At 35.9% G+C, this 23331-nt stretch overlaps 1 protein-coding gene across 1 annotated transcript; it reads right to left on the reverse strand.

Annotated features, from left to right (window-relative positions):
* Positions 1-16432: 16432 nt before the first annotated feature.
* Positions 16433-18595, reverse strand: LOC134230939 (uncharacterized). Its single transcript, XM_062712804.1, has one exon. It carries the CDS (start codon positions 18593-18595, stop codon positions 16433-16435), a length of 2163 nt encoding a protein of 720 aa, XP_062568788.1.
* Positions 18596-23331: the final 4736 nt, after the last annotated feature.

Below are 23331 nucleotides of genomic sequence, written 5' to 3' on the forward strand. Positions count from 1 at the left end.
TATATAAAGTACAAAAGTCAAACAAATACTGAACCCATCTTGCACACAAAAAAAATGAAAAATCAAGAAACCCTCTTTACCATGAAAACTCAAGATTTTACTTCTTTGTAGGATTTAATTGATTTTAATTGCTCTTTTAAGAAATTTTTAATCATCTAAATTACATGAATAATTTAAATTTTACCACCAGAGAAATTGAAATTAATGGTAAATTTAAATAACCTGTTGTTTGAATTATTTTATGTTAAAATTTTACTTTAGTTAGGGACATTAATAATTTAATTAACCTGTTGTTTAATTGTTTATTTAAGTTTTCCTTTAGTTGGGAAAATTTATAACCTCTTGTTTAATAGCTAGTTCAATGTTTAAATTTCACTTTAGTTAGGAACATTTATAATTTAATTAATCCGTTATTAATTATTTTGTCCTGATTTTAATTTAGTTAGAAAAAAATACAATTTAGTTAGGAAAATTTATAATTTAATTGAACTTTTTTTTTATATTATTTAAGAAGTTTTAATCTAATTTTAGTTAGAAACATTTATAATTTAATTAATCTGCCATTTAATTATTTCTGTTTTAACTTTACATAACTTAGTTAGGAAAATTTATAATTTAATTAACCTGTTGTTTGATTAATTTTGTTTTATTTTTAATTTTACTTTAGTTAGGAAAATTTATCAATTCAATAAATCTGTTGTTTAATTATTTTCTTTTTTTTCAACTAAATCAAAATCTTAATTATCATTTAGTTACTCTCCTGAATTTCTACATCTAAATAACGGTGTGTGCTTGTATTGAGATATTTAGACGTAGTATCCATGAGAAATTAAGAACAAATTTAAACTTATTTAATTCTAGAAATGGTCTTACAATTAAAAGAAAAAGTTTAAAAAGGGGTATATTAATGTTATTAACAAAAATTATAAAATCCTGAATTATTATGCCTCAATTATTCCTAGATGAAAATTACAATTACTTAGGAGAAAATCAAATATTTTTTCAGTTTTATCCTTTGGAAATTGAAATTAATCAAGGGGAAGAAAATTTGATAATATTTATACAAAAAAAAAATTAGAGAAAAATTAATCCTATTTAAACTTTAGTTTTATACACAAGAAACTTAAAGAAAGGGGGGGGGTTAAATTAGAGAAGAGAAGATAGGGAAAATAATACCACCTACTAAAGTGGCCTCCACATTCCTAAACAAATGCCACACCACCCCTTCTCCTAACGCTGCAAAGCCTCGCCTCGTAGGTTCCATCACAGGTGATGGCTGCGGTGATGGCTGCCTCACAGGTGATGGCTGCACAGGAGGGATCTCTGCCACTGGTGACCCAAGGCTAGAAAGCCGAGGATGCCCCACAACAACCTGAGGAGACGGCAGTTCCACCTCCTCAGTCTGTCCAGCCTCCTCCTCAACTAGAACCTGAGCAGGCTGAGAAGATGGCAGTGCCATCTCCACAGTCTGGTCAAATTCTGGCCAAGGAAGGGCTATGACAGGCTCAGGGGATGGCAGACACTCTTCCTCAAGCTGAACAAGCTCTACCTCTGGATCGGCCATCACAGGTTGAGGAGATGACACAGTCACCTCTTCAGTCTGCCTTAGCCTTTCCACAGGCAGCTCCTGTAAAGCCTCAGGAAGAGGCAGCACTGCCACCTTCTCAGGCTGCCGAGGAACATCATCAGCCTTCAACATCGGCTTCACCCTGGACCTTCGCACCTAAAAAGAAAATAGACCAAATCATAGACAGGAATAGCAATGGTAACTATACATAACTAACCAGAAGTCTCATCCCATAAAAAAGGTTAATGGGAAGGACAGGAACAGGGATTTTCACATGTGCTTTACCTGCATGTGAGTCCGGAGATCTTCCCAACTACATAATTATAAGTTTGACCCTGTGGCCCTATCCTCCTAGTTTGACCTAAGTTTTAAAGATTTTAATATATTTTGAATGCAACAAAAAGATTTTCATTTTCTACATGTCCATTACCTGTGACAATTAACACATTTCAAGGAGTGTTATCAAATATAGTATAAGCTGATTTTTTTAAATTGATGCAAATTTAACAATTTAGTCATAAAATTGATATTTTACTTTGGAGAGAAGTATAATTCCAAAAATTTGATACTACATGTATCTAGCAAGATAGCCTTACCCTTTATTGCTGCATTGTAAGTGATAATACTGTGGTTTCATCAATATATTCATTGAGGTTTTTGAGGATTTCGTTGTCGAGCAAATCGTTTGCTCATCGAATTCAAATGTTCATTGAATTAAGAAATTTGTTATTCATTTGTATAGACAATGCTTTCGTCCATGAAATTATGTGTCTTCGAAAATGCCTGTTTTACAAAAACGAAAATTGATGCCAATGAAAATTAATGAAATCACAGTATGCAGTTATGCAATTTTAGAAATATATACGTATCTTGCCCTTCAGCAAATAATGCCATAATTAAACATTTGCTATAAACATTCTCTTATACAGTATGAATTTCATTTTTCTTCATGATAGACAAACAAGTCATGACAGACTAGAGGTATTTTGAGCACTAAAGCTCACTCCCCCTGCTTCCTATGATTATAATGGCAAAGTCCATGTTTTGCTCTGGGAGACCTGAAATAAGTTTCAAATCAAAAAGTAAAATAGGAGAGGCACAACTAAGGGCACTATATGTAATTAAAGTAATACACGCTATATGAACGCGGATTTGTGTGTAAAACAAAATGATTAAATGATTTGAAACACATGAAGTGTAATGAAAAATTGATACTTTCCACAAACTTTTACTAATAGAAGCTTAGAGTCGCTGTAATAACAAAACAATTAACTGCAATGAAGAATTCAGTCTTTTCATGAATATTGACGAAGGAAGTGCGTAAACAGTATAGTAGACACACATATCCAGGGGAACTCATAGACAAAGAGGTATATGTTGCACTTTGACAACAATTAATTCATTAAAGGTTAATATGGGTCATAACAGAGTAGATGCATGTTGATACTGATTTCATTAAAAGATAAGTACATGTATCATTAAGAGTAAGAATTCACGTCAAAAGTGAATTGTTTCTCAATGGTCTACCTAATTTTCTTGATGCCATGTTTATTTATCAATCTAAAAGTAGTGAAGGCGTCACATGATGGATTTATCTAAATATAGCCATTTCTCTCCTGGCAGGATTATAAATAATTGATAACTTAATAATGCGTTCAATTTTAATGGTGTAATTTACAGTATTTTCATAGCTGCTATTGTTATACCTTTAAAAATTTGTTCCTATACAAATCTATAGGGAAAAAAGTCTCACATTTTTAATGTTTTTCTGAGCGGGCATAAAAAAATCAATGTTGGACCATTGAGTGAGATGTTGGACCGCTTACGTCACAGAATGGGCGGAGCTTAATCTCATTTTCATTCGTTGGTGTAAAACAGTGACAAACCTGATGTTACATTACGAAATACAGTACAAAATACATGTATGTCAAAAAATAAAATTAGATGAAAGGTATAACAAAATATTTGACCCTCGAACCAAACTGTATGCCTTCGACCTAACGGACTCAGGCAGACAGTTTGGTTCCTGGGTCTGACAAAACACATGTAGTTGCCTTTGAACTCAGTCAATAAATGCATATTGGTAAACAAAATATATAAATTTCCAACTGTATTTAAACTGGTGCAAGTTATGGCGTGTACGTACTACTTTAAGAATTTTGAAAGTATCATTATACATTTATTTACTGAGTTGAGGGCAACAAGTGTTTTGTCGGACCCAAGAATCAAAATGTCTGCATGCCTGCATTCAAGGTCGTTAGGCTGAAGGCAAACAGTTTGTTTTGAGGGTCTACAAAACACATTTTGTGCAAGAACTCAGTCAATAAATGTTTTGTTACACCTTTCATTCTAATTTTTTTGATATACATGTATTTTGTACTGTCTTCCGTGATATAGCTTCAGGTCCATCACTGTTCAACACTGATAAAGGAATAAGAATAAGATTAAAGCTGACATGAATTCTTAAAAATGCAACATTTTCATCTATGTACGACTTGTTTTATACCAACTATAGCCGTATTCCGCCATATTTCTTTCAGATACCTTGTCTCATTGTAACGATATATACCCCAATGCGCTCGTTACACTTGAATGATTTTTTGGATTGGGTATCGACTTGTGCACATCTCCGATGGTATAGCATATGAGAACACATGAGGTGATCAAGACATTTCAAAACCAAAATAAACAACATAATAATCATATTTTTGAATGATTATTGATTTGAATCAAAAGAAAAAAATGCAAGTTTGGAAGAGAAATTTAGATGCATGAGTACGTATTTTTACAGTGCGCCAATTTATGCAGAATAAACTTGAAATAAAAAGCAGTAAGATTTGCAAACACATTTTGAAATTATATCATTTGAATGGAACAAAACAACCAACGTCTTTGATTTGCAGGTCCTATGCAATTGATGCATATCGAGAAAACGCCTTGAACGCCATAAATGTACCCATACCTGGTAATAAGGTTACTGCATCGGTTCGAAGATGTGCACAAGTCAAGTGATATACACCCTGAATTCCATTTATTGAAATATGCATCACAAAAAAGAAATAAACTCCATAAAAGCTCAGTAGTAAACACACTGTCATTACTCCGTACAGACTAGCACGTCGATACACTTAGTCCGTGCTGATCAGATTTTGGTCAGGGAAAATATCACAAGTGGAAAGAGAAGTTATTTGGTATTTGCGCGGCTGAAAGGGGGGGTTATTATAACTGCTGATCATAAGCTCTAATTGTAAATTGTTTATCTACATGTAGTTCTAATATACATTCTATACAAAGTCGTGTATATAGTCTGCAGTTGGTTTGGGTCGAAAAATTCATTTGTCAATTATAACTGATTATTTTAGTACTAGTCTCAATTCTAAACCAAGTAATTTGATGTACGATAATAATTTACTTCAAATCTTAAAAGCAATTAACCAGAATACAAATTTTTATGTGTACATCTATACATTCTTTAACACATACACACGGAAAAAGGCCATCCCCCGTTCAGATTGACATTTAGGCATTTGATTTTTTGGACGGGGGGGGGGGGGGGGGGGGGGGGGGGGGGGGGCAAAAATAATTGACATGACTGTTATTTAAATATTCTTGGAAGACAGACATTTCTGCCGAATTCAGTTTTGAGATTTTTTTAAAATGTGTCACTCCGTCCACAAAGTATTTGCATTTTGAGGAACGTAACTGTTTTATAATTATGTTGTTACAGAAAGTCTTTCGAGATTTTAGCATCCCTGCCTGATAGTCTAGGTATTTATTTTTTTTATATATAAAAATAATTTCTGTAGGTGTATTTGGGAGATAATTTTAAAAGCTAGGGTAGGGATACTTGACACTGGTTGAATACGGATAATTATTATTTATTCTTTTGTATATTGAACTCGAACTCTCTCTCTCTCTCTCTCTCTCTCTGTAACCATCCGTTAGGGCAATGATAGGTATAAAGTCCTACGCACTTTGTGCTGTACCATTTATTAAACCTTAGGACTGATCAAGGATTTTTTTCAGGCGGGATGTCGATACTTCATAAATTGAATAATAATTTTACTTTGGACAGGAAATTAACCCAACTGCCCAAATTGAAAGAGAAACTAGACGTACATGTATTATGAGCAATGAGCTCACTAAATGATACCCCCTGCCTCCCATATGGTTATAATGGCAAAGTCCATATTTTGTTGTTGTCGCTGAACCCAAAATACGTGTCAGATCAAAAAGTAAAATAGGAGATGCATAATGTTAATATGTAATAAACTTAAGATTCTGTGAAAGTTTCATTAAATTTCTCTGAGTGGTATAAGAGAATTTGTGGATAAGAGATGGGTACCCCAAAGCGTAACAGACAGACGGACGGACATAACGATTACTATATACCCTCCCACTTTTCAGGCGGGGGATATAATAAACGTGAAATATACATCACAGGAATGGGAACATTGGGAACTTTCTCGAATACCTTCTCAAACGTACGTGTCGAACTTGAACCTGGACAACAGAGAATTTTTAAAAAGCTAATTTTAGGTAGTACATGTATGTGGAATTTCTGACGAGAAGTTTGTTCTCCCTTCCTATATGTTTTTTCTAATAATCGTTAATTATTTATGTCTAGAAATTTAATTCACATTAAATTCTATTTTCATTATCATTGTACCACAGAATCAAACTCGTTTATTATACCCCACGCGTGAGGTATAATGTTTTTGACCCGTCAGTCAGTCTTTTTTTTTTTAGACAGCGCAACTTCTCATAAACCACTGTACAGAGTTTTGTCGAACTTTGCAGATATTTATAGGAGACAATGTGTGTGTAGATTTGCACATCACCATGAAATTCCGAATTCTTTATTTTTCGGGAATTTCCGCACTTTTACATTTAGATTTTGGCCATATCTTGAATATAGAGATGAGCAGTTTGTCAGCACAACTCATAAACCGTTGCACACAATTTCGTCAAACTTTGCAGATATTTAGGACACAATGTGTATAAATGTGCATATAACAAGGAAATAACGATTCCTTTATTTTTTTCTGGGAATTTCAGCACTTTGACTTTTGGGGGAGCGTGGGGTATGTGAACTTGCTCACATTTTCTTTCATAGTGCATAAAATTATAAATAACTTTAAAACAAATTATATTAGGTCTAATAAAGCCAATACACAGTATTTATTTGATAATAATTGATCATAAAGAAATCCAATCTGTTTCAGACGTTTTTCTTACAATATTTTTATGAGAGTGTTACGGTGACGCATGTTTTATTACCCCCCCCCCCTCCTTCATATCACAGGAAAATATCTTCAAAAGGTTAATGATTCGTAATAATGCATGCTTTATTATAAATTTGATGAAGTTAAACCATGTACTTAATCATAAAATTTATTTACAACATGTACAGACAAAAGTAATGTTTATTTTTGAAAAAGTTACTTGCATTTTTTTTCAATCAACCTCACTGAGCTTTCAACCTTTGATATTTTCCCTGACCAAATAAAATGATCGGCATGGGCCTCGTGTGTCCAAGCATCTTTTACTGTTGAGTTAGCAATGGATTACATGACTTCTGAGATGCATTTTTTCAATAAAAGTAAAATAGGATAATTCTTTCGACATGTGCACATCCCTGTAACGATAGCAGTATTCAGGTAAATGTTTTTATCACTGCGGTTGACGTGTTTTCTCGACCTGCATGTGTTTGGTGTACATGTATGTATTCCGTGTTAGTTTATTTTCTATATTGCAGCAAATGCATTCAAAAGTAATTTAATTCTCGGTTTAGTTCTATTTTTTGTTGAATCTTTACTTTTCAAACATGTATTTGGTCAGTTTATGGACTTCTTAAAACTTTGTTATCGGAGATGTGAACATGTCGACGGTCAGGCTAGAAAATCACTCAAGTGAAGCAATTGTACAAGACTATATATAGCAGGTACAGGTGACCAAAAATTTTCAATTAAATATGGCGGAATCGAAGAAATATGGCAGACAAAGGCGTACAGGAATGTAGTAAGTCGTACGCAGATGAAAAATGATGGCTTTTTAAGAGTTCATGTCAGCTTTAAACTCTGCCCATTCTGTGACGTAAGCAGTCCAACATCTCATCGACCAGTCCAACATCTTACTCAGCGGTCAAACATCAATCTTTTTTATGCCCGCTCAGCAAAACATTGAAAACACTTTTTTTTTAATAGATTAATTCATAAAGGAATGCATCTTTAAACTTAAGGTATAACATTAATAATTTCTATTCAGTGGTAAAGGAGGAGAAGCGGATAAGAGATATGGGTACCCTTTAATATTTAAGAGAAAATGCCAAAGTCCATGTTTTGCCATAGAAAACCCAAAATATGTATCAGATTAAAAAGTAAAATAGGTCACAATGGCACTTATAATGAATGTGACAAAGATTCAGTGAAAGTCTCATAAAATTCATTCTGGTATAAGAGGAGTCGCGGATAAGAGATGGGTACTCCAGCATAACAGACAGATGGATGTACAGACAGACAGACAGATATCCCGATCACCTTGTATCCCAAAGCATAATTAACGGATAGACATGCAGACGGATATACAGACGTAAATCTCAAACACTTTATACCCCTCTGCTTTTCAATCAGGGGGTATAATTAATTACAGTAGCTCCGTGGAAAGAGAGAGATAACAACAAAATTCTATCTTCCAATAAAAAGTTTGAACTAATTCAAAGAAGGAGATGTAAAGCACTCTACTCCACTCGATCTCTCTATCTCCCCTTACTTTCCTAAATAACATTTGTTATAAGTAAATCTTTTATCACTTACAGGAAAGTCCACGACGTAGTCGGCGAACCACAGGGGGCGCTGTCGAACTCGTGTAGATCGTCTAAGCTCCATTCTATAATAATAAAAACTTTATTACAAAACAAAGTTAATTTCCTTGAATTTCAATAGATGTGATAATTAAAATACCCTTATAGCAAACACACTTAAAATATATACAATGAATTGACTCTCACAAGTATTTATTGTCTAGCTTCCGCGTTTAAGAAAGCAACGGGCAAGTTAAATCTCATTTGTCTGTCTGTCCAAAAACTCTCATCTTAGTCATCTTTTGAATGAAAAGTCAAGATAGACCGGCTTTTGAATTCATATTTCTCATGTTACATTACCTGTGACAAAACCTTTCCAAACATGATTTTTTTTTTACCCTGTGACATTGGCCTTTAAGTATGACCTACTTTTCAAAAATGTTTTAACATTACTCAAAATTAGTCCTTAAACTTTTGAGAGAGGAAATATAGGGTTTTCATCTAAAACATGATGTGGCAAAGCCTTTCTAAATATACTAAATTTTTTTACCCTGTGACATTAACCTTGAAGTTTGACCTAACTTTGCAAAAATGAAATCTTTCCTTATATCGGTAAATTTTGATTGAGAACAGATAGATCTTTCATATTTAGTTATGCACTACCTGTAAAAAAATCTATCCATGCAAGCACGATTTTTTACCCCTTGACCTTGACCTTCATGTTTGACCCGATATCGATATTCAAAATGTTTAACTTAAATCTGGCAAAAGTGGGGGACCACAATTCCTACAAATGTTTCCCACTGATCCTTTAATTTTTTTTACTTATAGGTTATCACTGATTACATTTATAATGATGGCAAATCGCCTGTCCCTGCTACTTCATTATAAGCATGACTTACTGTCTGTATTGCATCATCAAACTTAAGAAGTTTTGCTCTCAATTTCCCACTTTCAGTGAAAGAACACAAATACATAATTCTATGAAAGTTAGTTTTTAATTAAATGAAAGATTTATGGAGATAACAAATAGACTTCCAGCTTAAAAGTCCATGGCATTCAAACAATACAAATCAGGAGCAGAACAAACATGGACCTATAAAACACCAGAGAGGGGATCAGGTGCCATGGAGGAGTGAGCATCCCCTGCTGACGGGTGTGTTCATCTTGATCAGGAAATAATGGAAAAATCTATTGGTAACTCAGTGTTTACATAATAACCTAACAATTAGCATGAACAAGATGTGTTTGTGAAACAAGATATGTTTGTGAAACACTATGCGCCGGCGGTACCAAAGTTAAAAAACATATTTTTAGCATATAGGTCACAGTCAAGGTCGTTGATCTTGGTGTCATTTGAAAGAACTTGATCAGTGAAGTCTGCGTATTAAATATGAAGTCTCTGAATAAAATTATTTTTCTGAATTAAAGTTTTAATATTTCTCATTAATACACAACAAGATTGCCACTTTTCCTGAGGATTAAGAATAAGGTTAAAATTTGTGAAAGTGCAAGGATGTGTCAATCAAACCTGCCAAAAAATTTTAAGTTTTAATTACTTTTAAATGAAATAATATTTTAAATTAATTTTTGTGTGAAATGCTATTAAAATATATAAGTTGTATGCTATTAAAATATATAAATCGTAATATTATAGAGAAAATATTGACTTCAAATCTGTGTCCAAGTACCTTTAAAATAAAATAGAGACTTAGTGCTTTCATATCATAAAAAAATGTTCTCCTAAAAGTCCAGATCTTGGAGAACTGGTTTTATGAAACTGCAATGTTCTTGAATTTTTAGGTAAACAGGTATAACTGAGTACTTTCAGTGAAGAAAAATAATATGAGCGCACTCTCTGATCTAAAAAATAAAACATGTCTTTTAATCCTCAGAAACAGTTCTATCATTTACTAGTTGCATACTTTAGATCAGAGATTGTGCTCTATCGCGAATATCGAAAAAAAAACTTTAAAAATTTGCCGTTTTTGTACACTTTTTCAGAATACGAGGAAATTGATAGAATTCGTTACGTCATAATGCACTGAATAGCCAGAAATTAATTCAAAAATATTGATATGCAGTCACCAAAGATCTAAGTGATATTCAATGCATTGTTAACTTAAACTATGGAGTTTAAATTTTAGAAATACACAGGGCAAAACAAGGCAAAAGTGAACCTTGGTTCTTTGGTTTTAAAAAAGAAATCACTTTACCTGTGTTTGAAAATTTAGTGTTTAACAAAACTATTCACACTGATTTGGAGATAAATAATGCTCTCCACCATGGGGTAATTGGTCAGTTTGCGTACCGTGAATTATTGTGCAAACACCATCCGGTAGCCTAGATAGAATAAACCAAGAGGGTGTCTTCTACCTACTCCCATGCACATGCAAATAATATATAAATATTGCATGTAGCTGAGAGTAACATTGAAAATTTTCACCTCAAGAAAACCATTGTCAACCAAGGCACAGCCGAGGTTGACAATGGTTTTCAAGGGGTGAAATTTTCAATGCTACACTCAACTACATGCTATATATTTATTATATTATACTGAATGTTTTATAAATATAACAGTGAAACGTGCACACATAATTTCTGTGCAGTTGCTATTTTTTGGAATATCACCCGTCGTCAAGCATTGTTGATTGTTGCTACGCTGGAGGGCGTGGTTTCATTATACAGCGGGTAATAGTGTTTTTTAACAAATGTTTCTCAACCAATCAGATTCAACTAATTTACATGAAAGTATAATATCAATAAATGTTTAGACATTTAATTCATTTTAACACTAATTGTACTTATTACAGAGTGTATATCCCCTCTTAAATTTACTGCATTTTTATTTTACAATTTAAAACAGAAATTTCAGAGAAACATTAATTAATTTTCCTAAATTTTTTTTTAAATACATATATTGAATATTAATTTCAATACCATAATTTTTTTATCATCCTTTTCATCGTCATTGCTTCTCAAAGTTTTATCAACTTAGCCCCCACCCCCACCCCCACTCCCGATTCTACGCATGTCTGCCTTACAGAAAAGTATAACTTTGGAATAATTAAGCAGAACATTTCATAGACAATGATGACTCTTTGTAATCATTGGATTACACTTTTTAAACACTTGAAAATTATTTTGAGTGGAAGAAAATTTCATACCCCCCCCCCCTCCTCCCCCGAGCATGCGCATTCATTATGCATGAAAACTTTTCCCGCTATAATTGCACCTTTAACTAAAACTGTATAAATTACATAAAAAAAAACGTCATAAATATGTTCAACATACAATCTATTGTACTAATATAAACAAATACTTCATATTCCAGTCAGAAAATGTGGCTAAAATTGTACAGTGACCTGAACTGACGACTGGAACAAGTACTCACCGAATATTCACATTTTCGACAAAAACGTTGTATAAAGTAAAAAAAGGACAAAAAACAAAAATAAACTAAAATACCTCAGTCTGAAGTAATCTTCTTCTGTGTCTTGGATGATGATAGAACGCTTTGATAAATCGCTTTGAAGGCTTTGCAAATGCAAAATGACTGCTATTCAAGTCAAGCTCAAATATCAGTCTGAGGAAGTCTCCTTCAAAGTCAGATCACGTGATTAATGCTGGTCAATATGGTCAATAGAGCGTGAAAACTATGAAAAGGTGAGAGAGGGAGGGGGTGTAAATTAGCTAGTAGTTAAAAATAACAAACTTGAAACAAGAAACCCAGGGGCCACATCGCTCACCTGAGCAACTAGCTACGCTAAAGCAAAAATCAGCTCAGTACTGAGAAGTTTAAATATAAAAAGTGGGTTCAGAGGAGGGGTGTTTGAAAAAAAAACAAATCTATACTTTTTTATGCTTTTATATTGATGACTTTGTTGTTCTTAGGAAGAAATTTAATAATTATTCCTATGTATTCCTACATAAAACCTTAATCGCTCATTTTGGCCCCACTCTATCCCAGGGGTCATCATGTGATTTGAACTTAAACTTGAATCTACACTACCTGAGGATACTTCCATATAAACATGAACAATCACAGCTTTGCTGCTCTCGAGAAGAAGAGTTTAAAAATCCTTCTTAAAACTTTGATCACCCATTATGTCCCCACCTTTGCCCCAAAAAATGAATTTTGAACATGAATGGGTCAAGTCTCCATTCTTCGTTAATGCTAAAATTACGGAAACGTAAATGTGAAATCTATTTCATTTGTTCAAAATTGTTGCGCTATGGAGACAGTTCGAATCATACGTGAGGCATTTTTCATGAACTTTTAGAATTGCGAAATGACTTTTTTTAGAGCGGGGGATCTCAGTGTCTGAAATATGCAAAATTACCACGAAAATTCGAACGTAGGTTATGGTGACCTACTCTTTGATACACTCCGGGGACTTAAAATACATCAACTGACAAAGTTTCATATGATCAAAGCTTCCAAAATATCCCCTAAATCTATTTGAAGCTGAATACCTGTAAAATTCAGAATGTGTCTCACCGTGAGCTACTTTAAAAAAAAATGTTTTAAGGCCCCAAGGTGCATCAACTTACAAGATTTGACGATTCTTAACTTTTTAGCTTACATGTTTACAAAATGATTTGCCATAAAATTCTAAAAGTAGGTCACAATGACTTACTTCTAGATTTGGTTGACACATCTTATTAGATTGGTTGACACTCTCCAAGGATCATGATGCATAAACTGAAAAGTTTTGATGATCGTAGGCTTCAAAGTGTCTGTTTTATGCATCAAATTCCAACTGAAAGCTGATTCTTTCAAGGATCATGAGTACAAATAAAAGCAATATTTGCGCAAAATATTCAAACCCATCAACTCTTAGATTTCTCGAGATATGAGCATAGGCGCTTGTTTTCATGATGATATATTCCTTGCATTTACAATAAACATAAAAAACGCTATAGTTACTTCTTTTCTACGGATATGAGTTGTGACAGACAGATAGACAAACGTCTGTTAAGTGCTCCTTCATTGTAGCCCTGCTCAGGCGACAAAAGAATGTCACTGTTGATATTGTAGATATATGGTTTGTATCTGAAATTTATTGACCAACAAGCAAATTCAAAGAATTATGGTCCCCCGCTTTCGGTGTCTTTGTCGGTGAGATGTCATTTTTATGACATGTTGTGTCAAATATGAATGCCATACCATATGTTATTTAGAAGTTATCACCGAACTTATTTTTTAAATTAGGTCAATCATGAAGGTCAGCACCTTTAGGGTTCAGGAATCATTACATGATCGGAAAAGTCTTGTCACGGGTAATGCACATTTCAAATATGAAAGCCCAATCTCTTCTCATTTAGAATTCGTGATCAAGGTTAAAGTTCTTGAAAAGAAGGTCAAACGTCCAGGTGAAGGCCACGAAGTCAAAAATCATAGTGTGATAAGGTAGGTCTTGTCACAGGTAATACACGTGTTTAAAATAAAAGCCCTATCTCTTGAATCTCTTCTTATTCAAAAGTTATGGGCAATTCAAAGTAATGTTCAAATATTTTGAAAGTAGGGCATACTTCAAGGACAAAGTCGTGGCGTCAAAAATCGTAGTGTATTTAGAAAGGTCTTTGACAGGTAATATACATGTATAATATAAAAGCCGTATTTCTTCTCATTCAAAAGATATGACCAAGGTTAAAGTTTTTTTTACGAACAAACAGACAGATTGGCAAAGGCGAGGGACAACAAGATATATGTTTGTGAAACAATAATGCCACCGTATGGCAGCTTACAGCGATGGTTGCGGTTCCTCTAATGCAAGTCAAACTTCAAGGTCAAAATATAGCCATCCAAAGAAAGTATTGTAAGAAGGAATATACCTGTGAAATATAAAACCCTAGTGCGAACTGTTCAAAAGTTAGTTATGGCCAATGTTTAAGTTTTTAAAAGTGGTTTATGGTCAAAAATATGTAAACCCACTGAATGGTCTTCTCACAATGAATACCCTTGTGGAGTATGAAAGTCCTAAGACAGAGAGTTCAAAAGTTATTGCCAAGGTCAAAGTGTGCTATTTTTTTATGCTGAACGAAGTTTTGGGGGTATATAGATTTTGTCCTGTCCGTGTGCCTGTCTGTCCGCAAAAACTTTAACCTTACCCATAACTTTTGACTGGATGGAGCTATCGCTTTCACAATCTCACGCGTATCACTTGTGACAAGACCTTTCTTTGGGTAACACCAAATTTGACATCTTGACCTTGACACATTTTTTACACCAAAATTCCACACTCTTACTTTGGCCATAACTTTTGAACGGTTGGTGCAAGGACTTTCATCCATCACATATGTATTTTTTTGTGACAAGCCCTTCCATTGGAGATCAAAAACTTTGACCTTCACCTTGGGCTATTGCTTTCACAATTTCACATGTGTATTACTTGTGACAGGACCTTTCTTTCACATGCACTTGGGGTATGGACCCCCCTTTCCATTTTTCTTTTCTTTTTAAATCTGGGGTCGAGTCACCTTTTCCCTATTTTTGTATTCTAATATGCACTACTCGCGTATTATCAATAATGTAACTCTTTTGTCTCTATAAGCTATTTTTAAAAATAGGACCATTACACGCTTAGTTTGGACTTTCAGTAAGGCGTGTCATTCTCGACTTTACCTAATTAGCTTCTGAAATTTACACAGCTTTCCTTCACTGTTGAAACATACATATGATAGAAATGCGGCCGAATGTCAACTGGTGTAGTAAATAGCTAATTAAAAGTTCTCTCAAGACACAGAGGTGGGACATAAGTCGTCTCATCGTTGTCATTTAAAGTTCCTGATGTTAATAATTTCTTAACCAATGAGAATCTACTTGTATTCGCCATTACGTAGCGCCGAGAATGCCACGCTTACTGAAAGTCCAAACTAGGGAGAAAATCGTTCTATCGTTTTCGACTGATACATGACAAAAAAGTTACATTATTGATAATATATAGTGCATATTAGAATACAAAAATAGGAAATGTGACTCGACCCCAGATTTAGAAAGAAAAGAAAAATGGAAGGGGTAAAACCAAATTTGACATCTTGACCTTGACACATTTTTACACCAAAATTCCACACTCTTACTTTGGCCATAACTTTTGAACGGTTGTTGCAAGGACTTTCATCCATCACATATATTTTTTGTGACAAGCCCTTCCATTGGATTTCAACAACTTTGACCTTGACGTACTTTTTAGAAACTTTAACTTTGTCCATAACTTTTGAAGAATAAGAGACAAGGCTTTCATATTTTATATATGTAATCCTTGTGACAAGGCCTTTCTTTAGAAACCTCAGAACAACCTTTATCCTTTGAGCTTGATACTTTGACTAACCTTTAAAAACGTAAATCTTGGTATAACTTTTGAACAGGTGGCACTTTGAGTATCAACATGTTTGATTGCATTTGAGAAAATTTAACCTACGCAATGTTGTCATACGGGGACATCAGTGTTTCACAACCACATCTTGGATTTTGTTTTTTTATGCGCCCGGATCGATAGATCGGTGCGCATATTGTCTTTGTCCTGTTTGTCTGTTTGTTTGTCAACTTTAACCTTTGTCATAAATTTTAAACCATGATAGATATTAAAAGAATGTATACTTGGTATGTATACTGATGAGGAAATAAAGTACATTGACTATTTGGGTAATTTTACCTCGGACAAAAACATTGGAAATGTAAATACATGTATTTATTAATATAAGGAGAAATGAACTGTTACAGAATTTTGTATCAATATATATATATATATATACCAAATTTCATCTGATCATGATATAATAATCTTGTAGGCAGGTTCTGCTTTCCGACATGAAATAAATAGTAAAAATGTTGTCGGTCAGCATTTGAACTATAGTCCTTAGATACATACACACACAGGAGTCATTAGTTTTTTGAAATATTGTTGATTTCAGATTTTTTTTTCTTTTTCTCGATGCAACTCTAATTAAAGGGATAAAAATTTGGTCCAATCATTTTTTTTTCTTTCATCGTTTTATTTTTCATTATGCGTGGAAAACTCTGAATAACAGTATTTCTTAGTCGATTTTGGTCGGAAACATCACAATGTTCCGGAGTTGTTATCCCCCCCGGAAAATATAAGATCCAGGTGATAAGAAAGGGGTCTTTTTGGTACAGCTTTACGGCTCTCTTGATGGCATGAAGCGTCGCGACTTCTTCCTTCATACATTATTTCAAACAGTTCTGGAATTTCCCAACGGGAGAAAACGAGGAGCCTCTTCCCATCCTTGTCAAAGGAAAATTTTCTCTCGACACGATCAGATCCGTCATCGGACCCCGAGTCCTCTTCATCCGATTCCGAATCTTTTTTCTCGGCTTTTTTGTCTTTCTTTGTCGTAAAGTCGATCAAGGTGCGCGCTTTATCCCCGTCTTTCGAAATCTGTACGATCTTTTGCCCAGCACAAAGGTACAAGTTTCCATTTCCATCTAAAGAGATATCTGTTATGGAATCTCTTTGCCACCTAATAAAGTCTGTTTTACGTGTAAATATGAGATCACCACCTATCTCGCTGCAGACAATCAGATTCTTTCTAATATAGTATATTCTACAAAGATCATGGGATAGCGCAAATCGTCCATCCACATTTTGTGGTCCTGCCATTTTTCTCAAAATATCGCCATTTCTGTTTATTTCGGCTATTTCAGATCCATTGCTGCACAAAAGATTTTCATTGAAAAAATGTATACAGCTGATGCTCATTCCAGTGTCTATTTCTCTGGTCAACTTTAGAATGGGATGAATGGAGAATGTGAATAGCTTATGACGTTTCATACCAACAGCTAAATTCTTCTCCGTTGGGTCGGCACATATCGATGTGGGAGGATCGGAAAAGCTGTGAAGCTCTGTGAATTCTGAGCTTTTCTTAACTTCAACCAAAGTACCCCCGCTATAACATGTCTGGTTTAATAGAAAGATTCTTCCCGACGTGAGGACGACTCCGCCATAGAAGTTTTTGTATTCCTCTTCTGATTCTAAGTTACACTGCATGGCTACTTTCTTTGGGACAACATCGGAAGATGGGAATGTTATGTCCTCCAATCCAACGTCCACATACTCCGCAAACAGCTGACACTGCTTGTGGATTCCCGATGTTAGTAAGGTGTCTAACACTTTTTCCACAAGTTCAGCGACAGACTCGACATTTTCAAATTCCTCTATATCAGGATTCATTTGAAGGGTGTGTTCAGTTCTCAGCTCTGACAATTTCAGAAGTTTCCGGAAGTACAGCAAGAGCTGTTGCTTTAGTTTGGCTGCGGCTACAAACCTTTGCTGTTTGCTCCCAACTTGATCCACCGTTTCAAGGATCTGCTTCATTTCACGAAGTAAACGTAGAAATCCTTTAAATCTCATCTGAATATTGTTAAGTGTGTTCCCATCAGAAACTTGGATGTCTTTGTGATGCAATTCATAATTTTTCTGCAGTTTTTCTAAGTTCTCCTGGAACTTTAAGACAAAAGTCGATACTTTTTCCTCCAAACATCCGAATACCCCTGTTTTCACCTTTTCATCCACAGCCTCAATTGCTGCACTGGTTTCCTCCTTGATACTCTTAATTAATGTTTTCAAGATAGCTATTTCCACATTTTTATTCTTTACTCTACTTTCAAATACCTGGTCGATTGTCCTCACTTTAAGACAGGTTTTGTGACCGTCAGATATACAAAGGTTACAGCAGAGTACATCGTGGTCATGACAGTACAATTCCAGTTGTTTATTGGGGTGGACTGGGCAGGGTTCGGTTACTTCTATTTGAGATGATTCAAAATACTCATTTATCGATAAAACCTGATGACGGTCGTGATCGGAGATTCTCCGGTGCAGATATTTGTTGCACATCTCGCACAGGCTCTGTCGGCAAGCTCTGCAGTGGAAAATAGCCTCTCTCTTCTCGTTGACCACACGGCAAGGGTCGCAACTCTTCCGAGCTTTGTTCCCATCTCCAGAACAAATCAGATTTTCGATCAGACGATTTATCGGAAAAAACTCAACCAAATCCCGAGGGGACAGATTCTGTGAGAAAAGGGTAAATTCCTCTAAACATACTGGACACTCCAATGTTAGATTTTCGCCATACTTCGATTTCTTTATTAAATTGTTTATGCACAGGCTACAAAAGGTGTGTTGACAAGGAAAATCTCTTGGATTGTCTATTTGTTTCTTACACAGAAAACACGGGAAAATATCCGACCCAACAGCATCCATCTTCTTGTGTAGCCTGTATTCAGTTGTATCTTTACCCTTTCAATCTCCTGTTGTATTATTGACCATGGCATTGCATAGCAATCCGGATATTTGACCGTGCATATTTGAGTTGTATAATTTTGAGACTAGAGAGTTCCGATAATAAAATGAAGTAAAACGTGCTTGAAGTCGAAGTCATTTGTCAAGAGAATTGTTTGCATTATTATATGTTGCCAAGCGAGTAAACATACATATAACATGGTGGAGAATTTAAAGAAGAAGATTGTGAGTTAACATCTGATTAGACATTTTGTGAGTGTGTGACAGAAAGTGAGAAAATCACGGGGGAAGGCGCGACTGACATTTTGCCGCCATTTTCAGTCGAGGTGTGTATCATCGGAATTGATCGTCATGCACATATAATACTTGACTCTTTACCACTGTACAATGGCTACCTATCAAGACGATACTAATCCTCCTGAAATTAGTCGAGTTCTACCATCCCTAGACGATTTGTGTAATACACCTGCACCAAAGTCACACATGTTTAGGGAGGAACCATTGCACCTAACATATGACTGTCCCCCACATCAATCTACCCCATACGTAGAACCGCCAAGGGCACCTGTACTCCATTCGGCACCAATCATTCCCATTACCCTTACAAAGTTTAGTGGGTTTGCCCATGAGGATGGAGAGAAGTTTTTATCGGACTTCAAAGCCATCATGACTTTACAAGGAATCACACAGGATCATCCCAAAGTTTCTGCTTTTTCTCTATATTTAGCAGGACCAGCCTTTTTGTGGTTCGATACGTTACCAGTCATGACAAAATCATCCTGGCACCGGATTGAAGCCGAATTTAAACTTAAGTATGTGTCCTTCACTCTCCATATGAATGGATCTCTCATAGCGGACACTGAGGCATTTAACAGCCTCAAACTGAAAACTACTGTTGAGGAGTTTTATTTCCACATACTCAAACTAGGAAAAAAACTCAAGAAGTCACCGCTTGATTTGATGACGAAATTCATTGACGGGCTTCCGACACAGCTACAATTTTTTGTTCGGGCAGGGAGACCTACCGACATTGACGAAGCACTGCAGAGTGCACGGGTAGGGGAGTCAGTGGGATATGGTAGCGCTGTGAGTAGATGCAATGCAATTTTAGCAACTCAACCCAGCTCATCTTTACAGGACCAAATTAATGATCTCACGGTAAAGATGACATCCTTGACAGAAATGTTGAAACAGCCACCCCAACCTCCTCGTCCACAGACTAGGCAGCAACGCACTGAGGGGAACAGGATCATCTGTTATACCTGCCATGGTCCAGGACACCGCCGAAGTGAATGTCAGTGGACGGGGGCGACACCCAGTAATCCGGAAGCACAATGCCAACTGTGCCAACAGTATGGACACATTGCGACAGACTGTGCCTTGTTCCCTCGTTCGCAACCGGAAAACCAGAGAGGCTCGGGCGCCACCGGACGCGGGCGAACCAAGAAGGGCAATTAAAGCGTCACCGGAGTCGATCCCCTAGTCGCAGTCGTATACCAGCTGTGAACGCGTGTGAATACCATGACAAGCCGTGTACATGTGACTTTATTTCAACTGATAGTGACAGTTCCTCACGCTCACGCTGCAGTGCACATGTAACTGATATTGACAGTAGTGTATCTGCAGACAATATGCGCGAGTCTTACAAGCCGTGTGCATGTGACTTTATTTCCTCTGATAGTGACAGTGTTTTAGGAATGGCAAATTGTATTCACAATGATGTTCACAATAATTTATCAACTTGTACTGATACAGACAGTACTGATATTGTCAATGATGAATGTTTAGATGTTATACATGATGTTTCAAAGCTTTTGTACATGCCAGTGTCTGTGAAACATGTAAAAATCTCTGCTTTGTTAGACAGCGGTAGTACAATCAATATTATGTCATATGCATTGTTTAGTTCACTGCCAAAGAAATCTTGTACCCCATTACTTACCTGTTGTACGGATAATGAGATTGTTGTTGCTAGTGGTCAGAGAGTTGACATAGTGGGTACTTCATGTGTGAAACTTAGAGTTCCCTCTGGGAAGCATTCAGTTCTTGTTTATGTACTTAGACATACCTCACATCCTTTGATTTTAGGTACAGAATATTTAAAATCGCATAAGATAGTGTTGAATTTTGGAAATTGTTCTGTGCAATTTAAAAACTGTAATTTGAAGTGTGGTGCTTATGTTGAATTACCTCCTAACAAAGAGAGTATTGTACAAGTTCGAGTACCTAGATCTGTTTTTGTTGGTACTCAAGGTATTTGTATGACATCAAACAAAGCATTGAAATTAGGATTGTTGGTCGCTAGAGCAATTGTTACTGTGTCATATAATCATGTACTTTGTTTGAAAGTTTGTAATACTACTACTTCTCGTATTCTGTTGAAGAAAGGAGACCTTTTAGCCAAACTGTCACCGTTAGATGACTCATGTCATGTTATTTCATTACAGGGTAGTAGACAAGCTTATGACCAATGTAACAATGTAGATATCAAGTCTAATGCAGTTCAGACATTTATGTCAAATTTTGATTTAGACAAACAGTGTTCACATTTGTCTGATTCTCAGATATCTCAATTGTCACAAACACTTTATGAACATAAAAATTTGTTTGTTACAAAAGAAAATCCAAGTTTAGGGTTCACCACACTGGTCCAACACCATATCCATCTTAAACCAGACTCTAAACCTAAACATCAGCGTCCATATCGGTTAAACCCAGACAAGAAGGAAGTGTTACGTCATCACTTACAGGAGCTCTTACATCAAGGTATCATTGCACCTGTAGAAGCTGATGAAAATGTTCCCATCACTAGCCCTATTGTGCTCGTAAGCAAACGTAAGAAACCAAAAGCGGGTGTTCACCCTGGTTCCAAAGAGTCAAGTCTGTCTATGTATCGTTTCTGCTGTGACTTCCGTTATTTAAACTCCCAGTCTGAACATTTTAGATATACTATACCTGACTTACAGGAGTTGGCGGAATCTTTCACCCATCGTATACCAAACTTCATATCATCTATTGACTTGAGCTCTGGATTCTTTCAGATGGGCATAGCTCCAGAATCTTCCAAGTATACAGCATTTAACACCTGTTTTGGCACCTATAAATTCCTTCGCTTACCAATGGGACTCAGCACAGCGCCAAACTCATTTCAGCTCTTGATGGACAAAGTTTTACATGGACTTACCTTTCGTTCAGCATTATGTTATCTTGACGATGTGATTATATGTTCTGATACCTTTGAATCACATTTAAAGGACCTTACAGAGCTGTTTGACCGATTCCGACAGGCTGGCCTTAAACTTAATCCCAGCAAGTGCACATTTGCACAAAGGAAGTGTCTTTTCCTTGGACATGTGATCTCCAAAGATGGTCTGTCCCCTCCCCCAGATAGGGTAGATGCCATACAGAAATACCCAGCACCATCATCTGTGTCATCACTTCGACGTTTCTTGGGCATGGTGGGCTGGTTTCGGAAGTATATTCCAAATTTTTCCTCTATTGCTGATCCACTTTTCTTCCTTCTCAAGAAAGGTGTGCATTTCCGGTGGACCAAACAGCATGAGGTATCGTTTCAAGAACTAAAGAAGCAACTTTCGAACTCACCAATACTTGCATACCCTCGTTTTGATCTGCAGTTTCGCATTGCTGTGGATACATCAAGTCGGGGCATTGGGTTCATGCTGTACCAAAATCATCCAGGAGAGGATAACTTGGAAACTCCACATGTCGTACGTTATGGTTCCAAAGGACTGTCCAAATGGCAGCGTTCTTATGGACCAACAAAGTTGGAACTCTTGGGAATGACATACGCTGTTTTGGAATGTGCGTCATACATCAGAGGAACCCATTTCATAGTGGAATGTGACCATCAAGCTCTGAAACCCCTGTACCAGAAGAAACTCAAGGGTGCCATTTATGAGCGCTGGTTAGCCATTCTACAGGAGTTTAATTTTGATATTGTTTACAAGCCAGCGAAGGAAATGTGTGTACCTGATTCATTATCTCGTGACTTACCAGATAACAGTGACGCCAGTTTTGACAGTCCAGATCAGGAAGATCTCTTCTTTCCCTACATTAAAGAGGAAACTGGACAAATTCATTTTCCGTGTGGGAAACCCCTGACTCCGCATCTGATCAACACTGGTCACAAGGAGCTTAATCATCTCAGACTGGACACAAAACCTCATCAAGACAATGGATATGATGCAGATACCGATGAGCCAACTGCAAAAATATTTCCAAAACCACCTAAGAAATCTCTGGATTTCCTACCATGGAGGAAATATCCCAATGGAAAGCCATTTCCTAAATCACCATTGGAAAAACCAGACAAAGTTGACCATGTAATGAGTGCATGTGATAGTGACACTGTTACTCACAATACCAACAAAAGTGATATTGACACTGTTGTAAGTGAAACTAATGGACACTCAAATATTTGTGCACCTTTGATCTGTGACAACAAACTTGGTGATAGTGATACTTGTACTATTGATCATCCTAAAAGTGCGAATGACCATCACATTGACACTGTGCTTTATGATAAAACAAGTGAAAATGACACTTATACTGACCATCATACTGACACTGTGCTTCATGATAATTTTAGTGCTACTGACACTTCTACTCATGTTCACAAAATTAGTGCTAGTGATATTGATTCTGACACTGTGATTCAGGAATCAAGGAATACCGAT

The sequence above is a fragment of the Saccostrea cucullata genome, unplaced genomic scaffold (assembly GCF_032062105.1).
Source record: "Saccostrea cucullata isolate Sc308-1 unplaced genomic scaffold, CSIRO_AGI_Scuc_v1 ctg4241, whole genome shotgun sequence".
Classification (NCBI taxonomy): domain Eukaryota; kingdom Metazoa; phylum Mollusca; class Bivalvia; order Ostreida; family Ostreidae; genus Saccostrea; species Saccostrea cuccullata.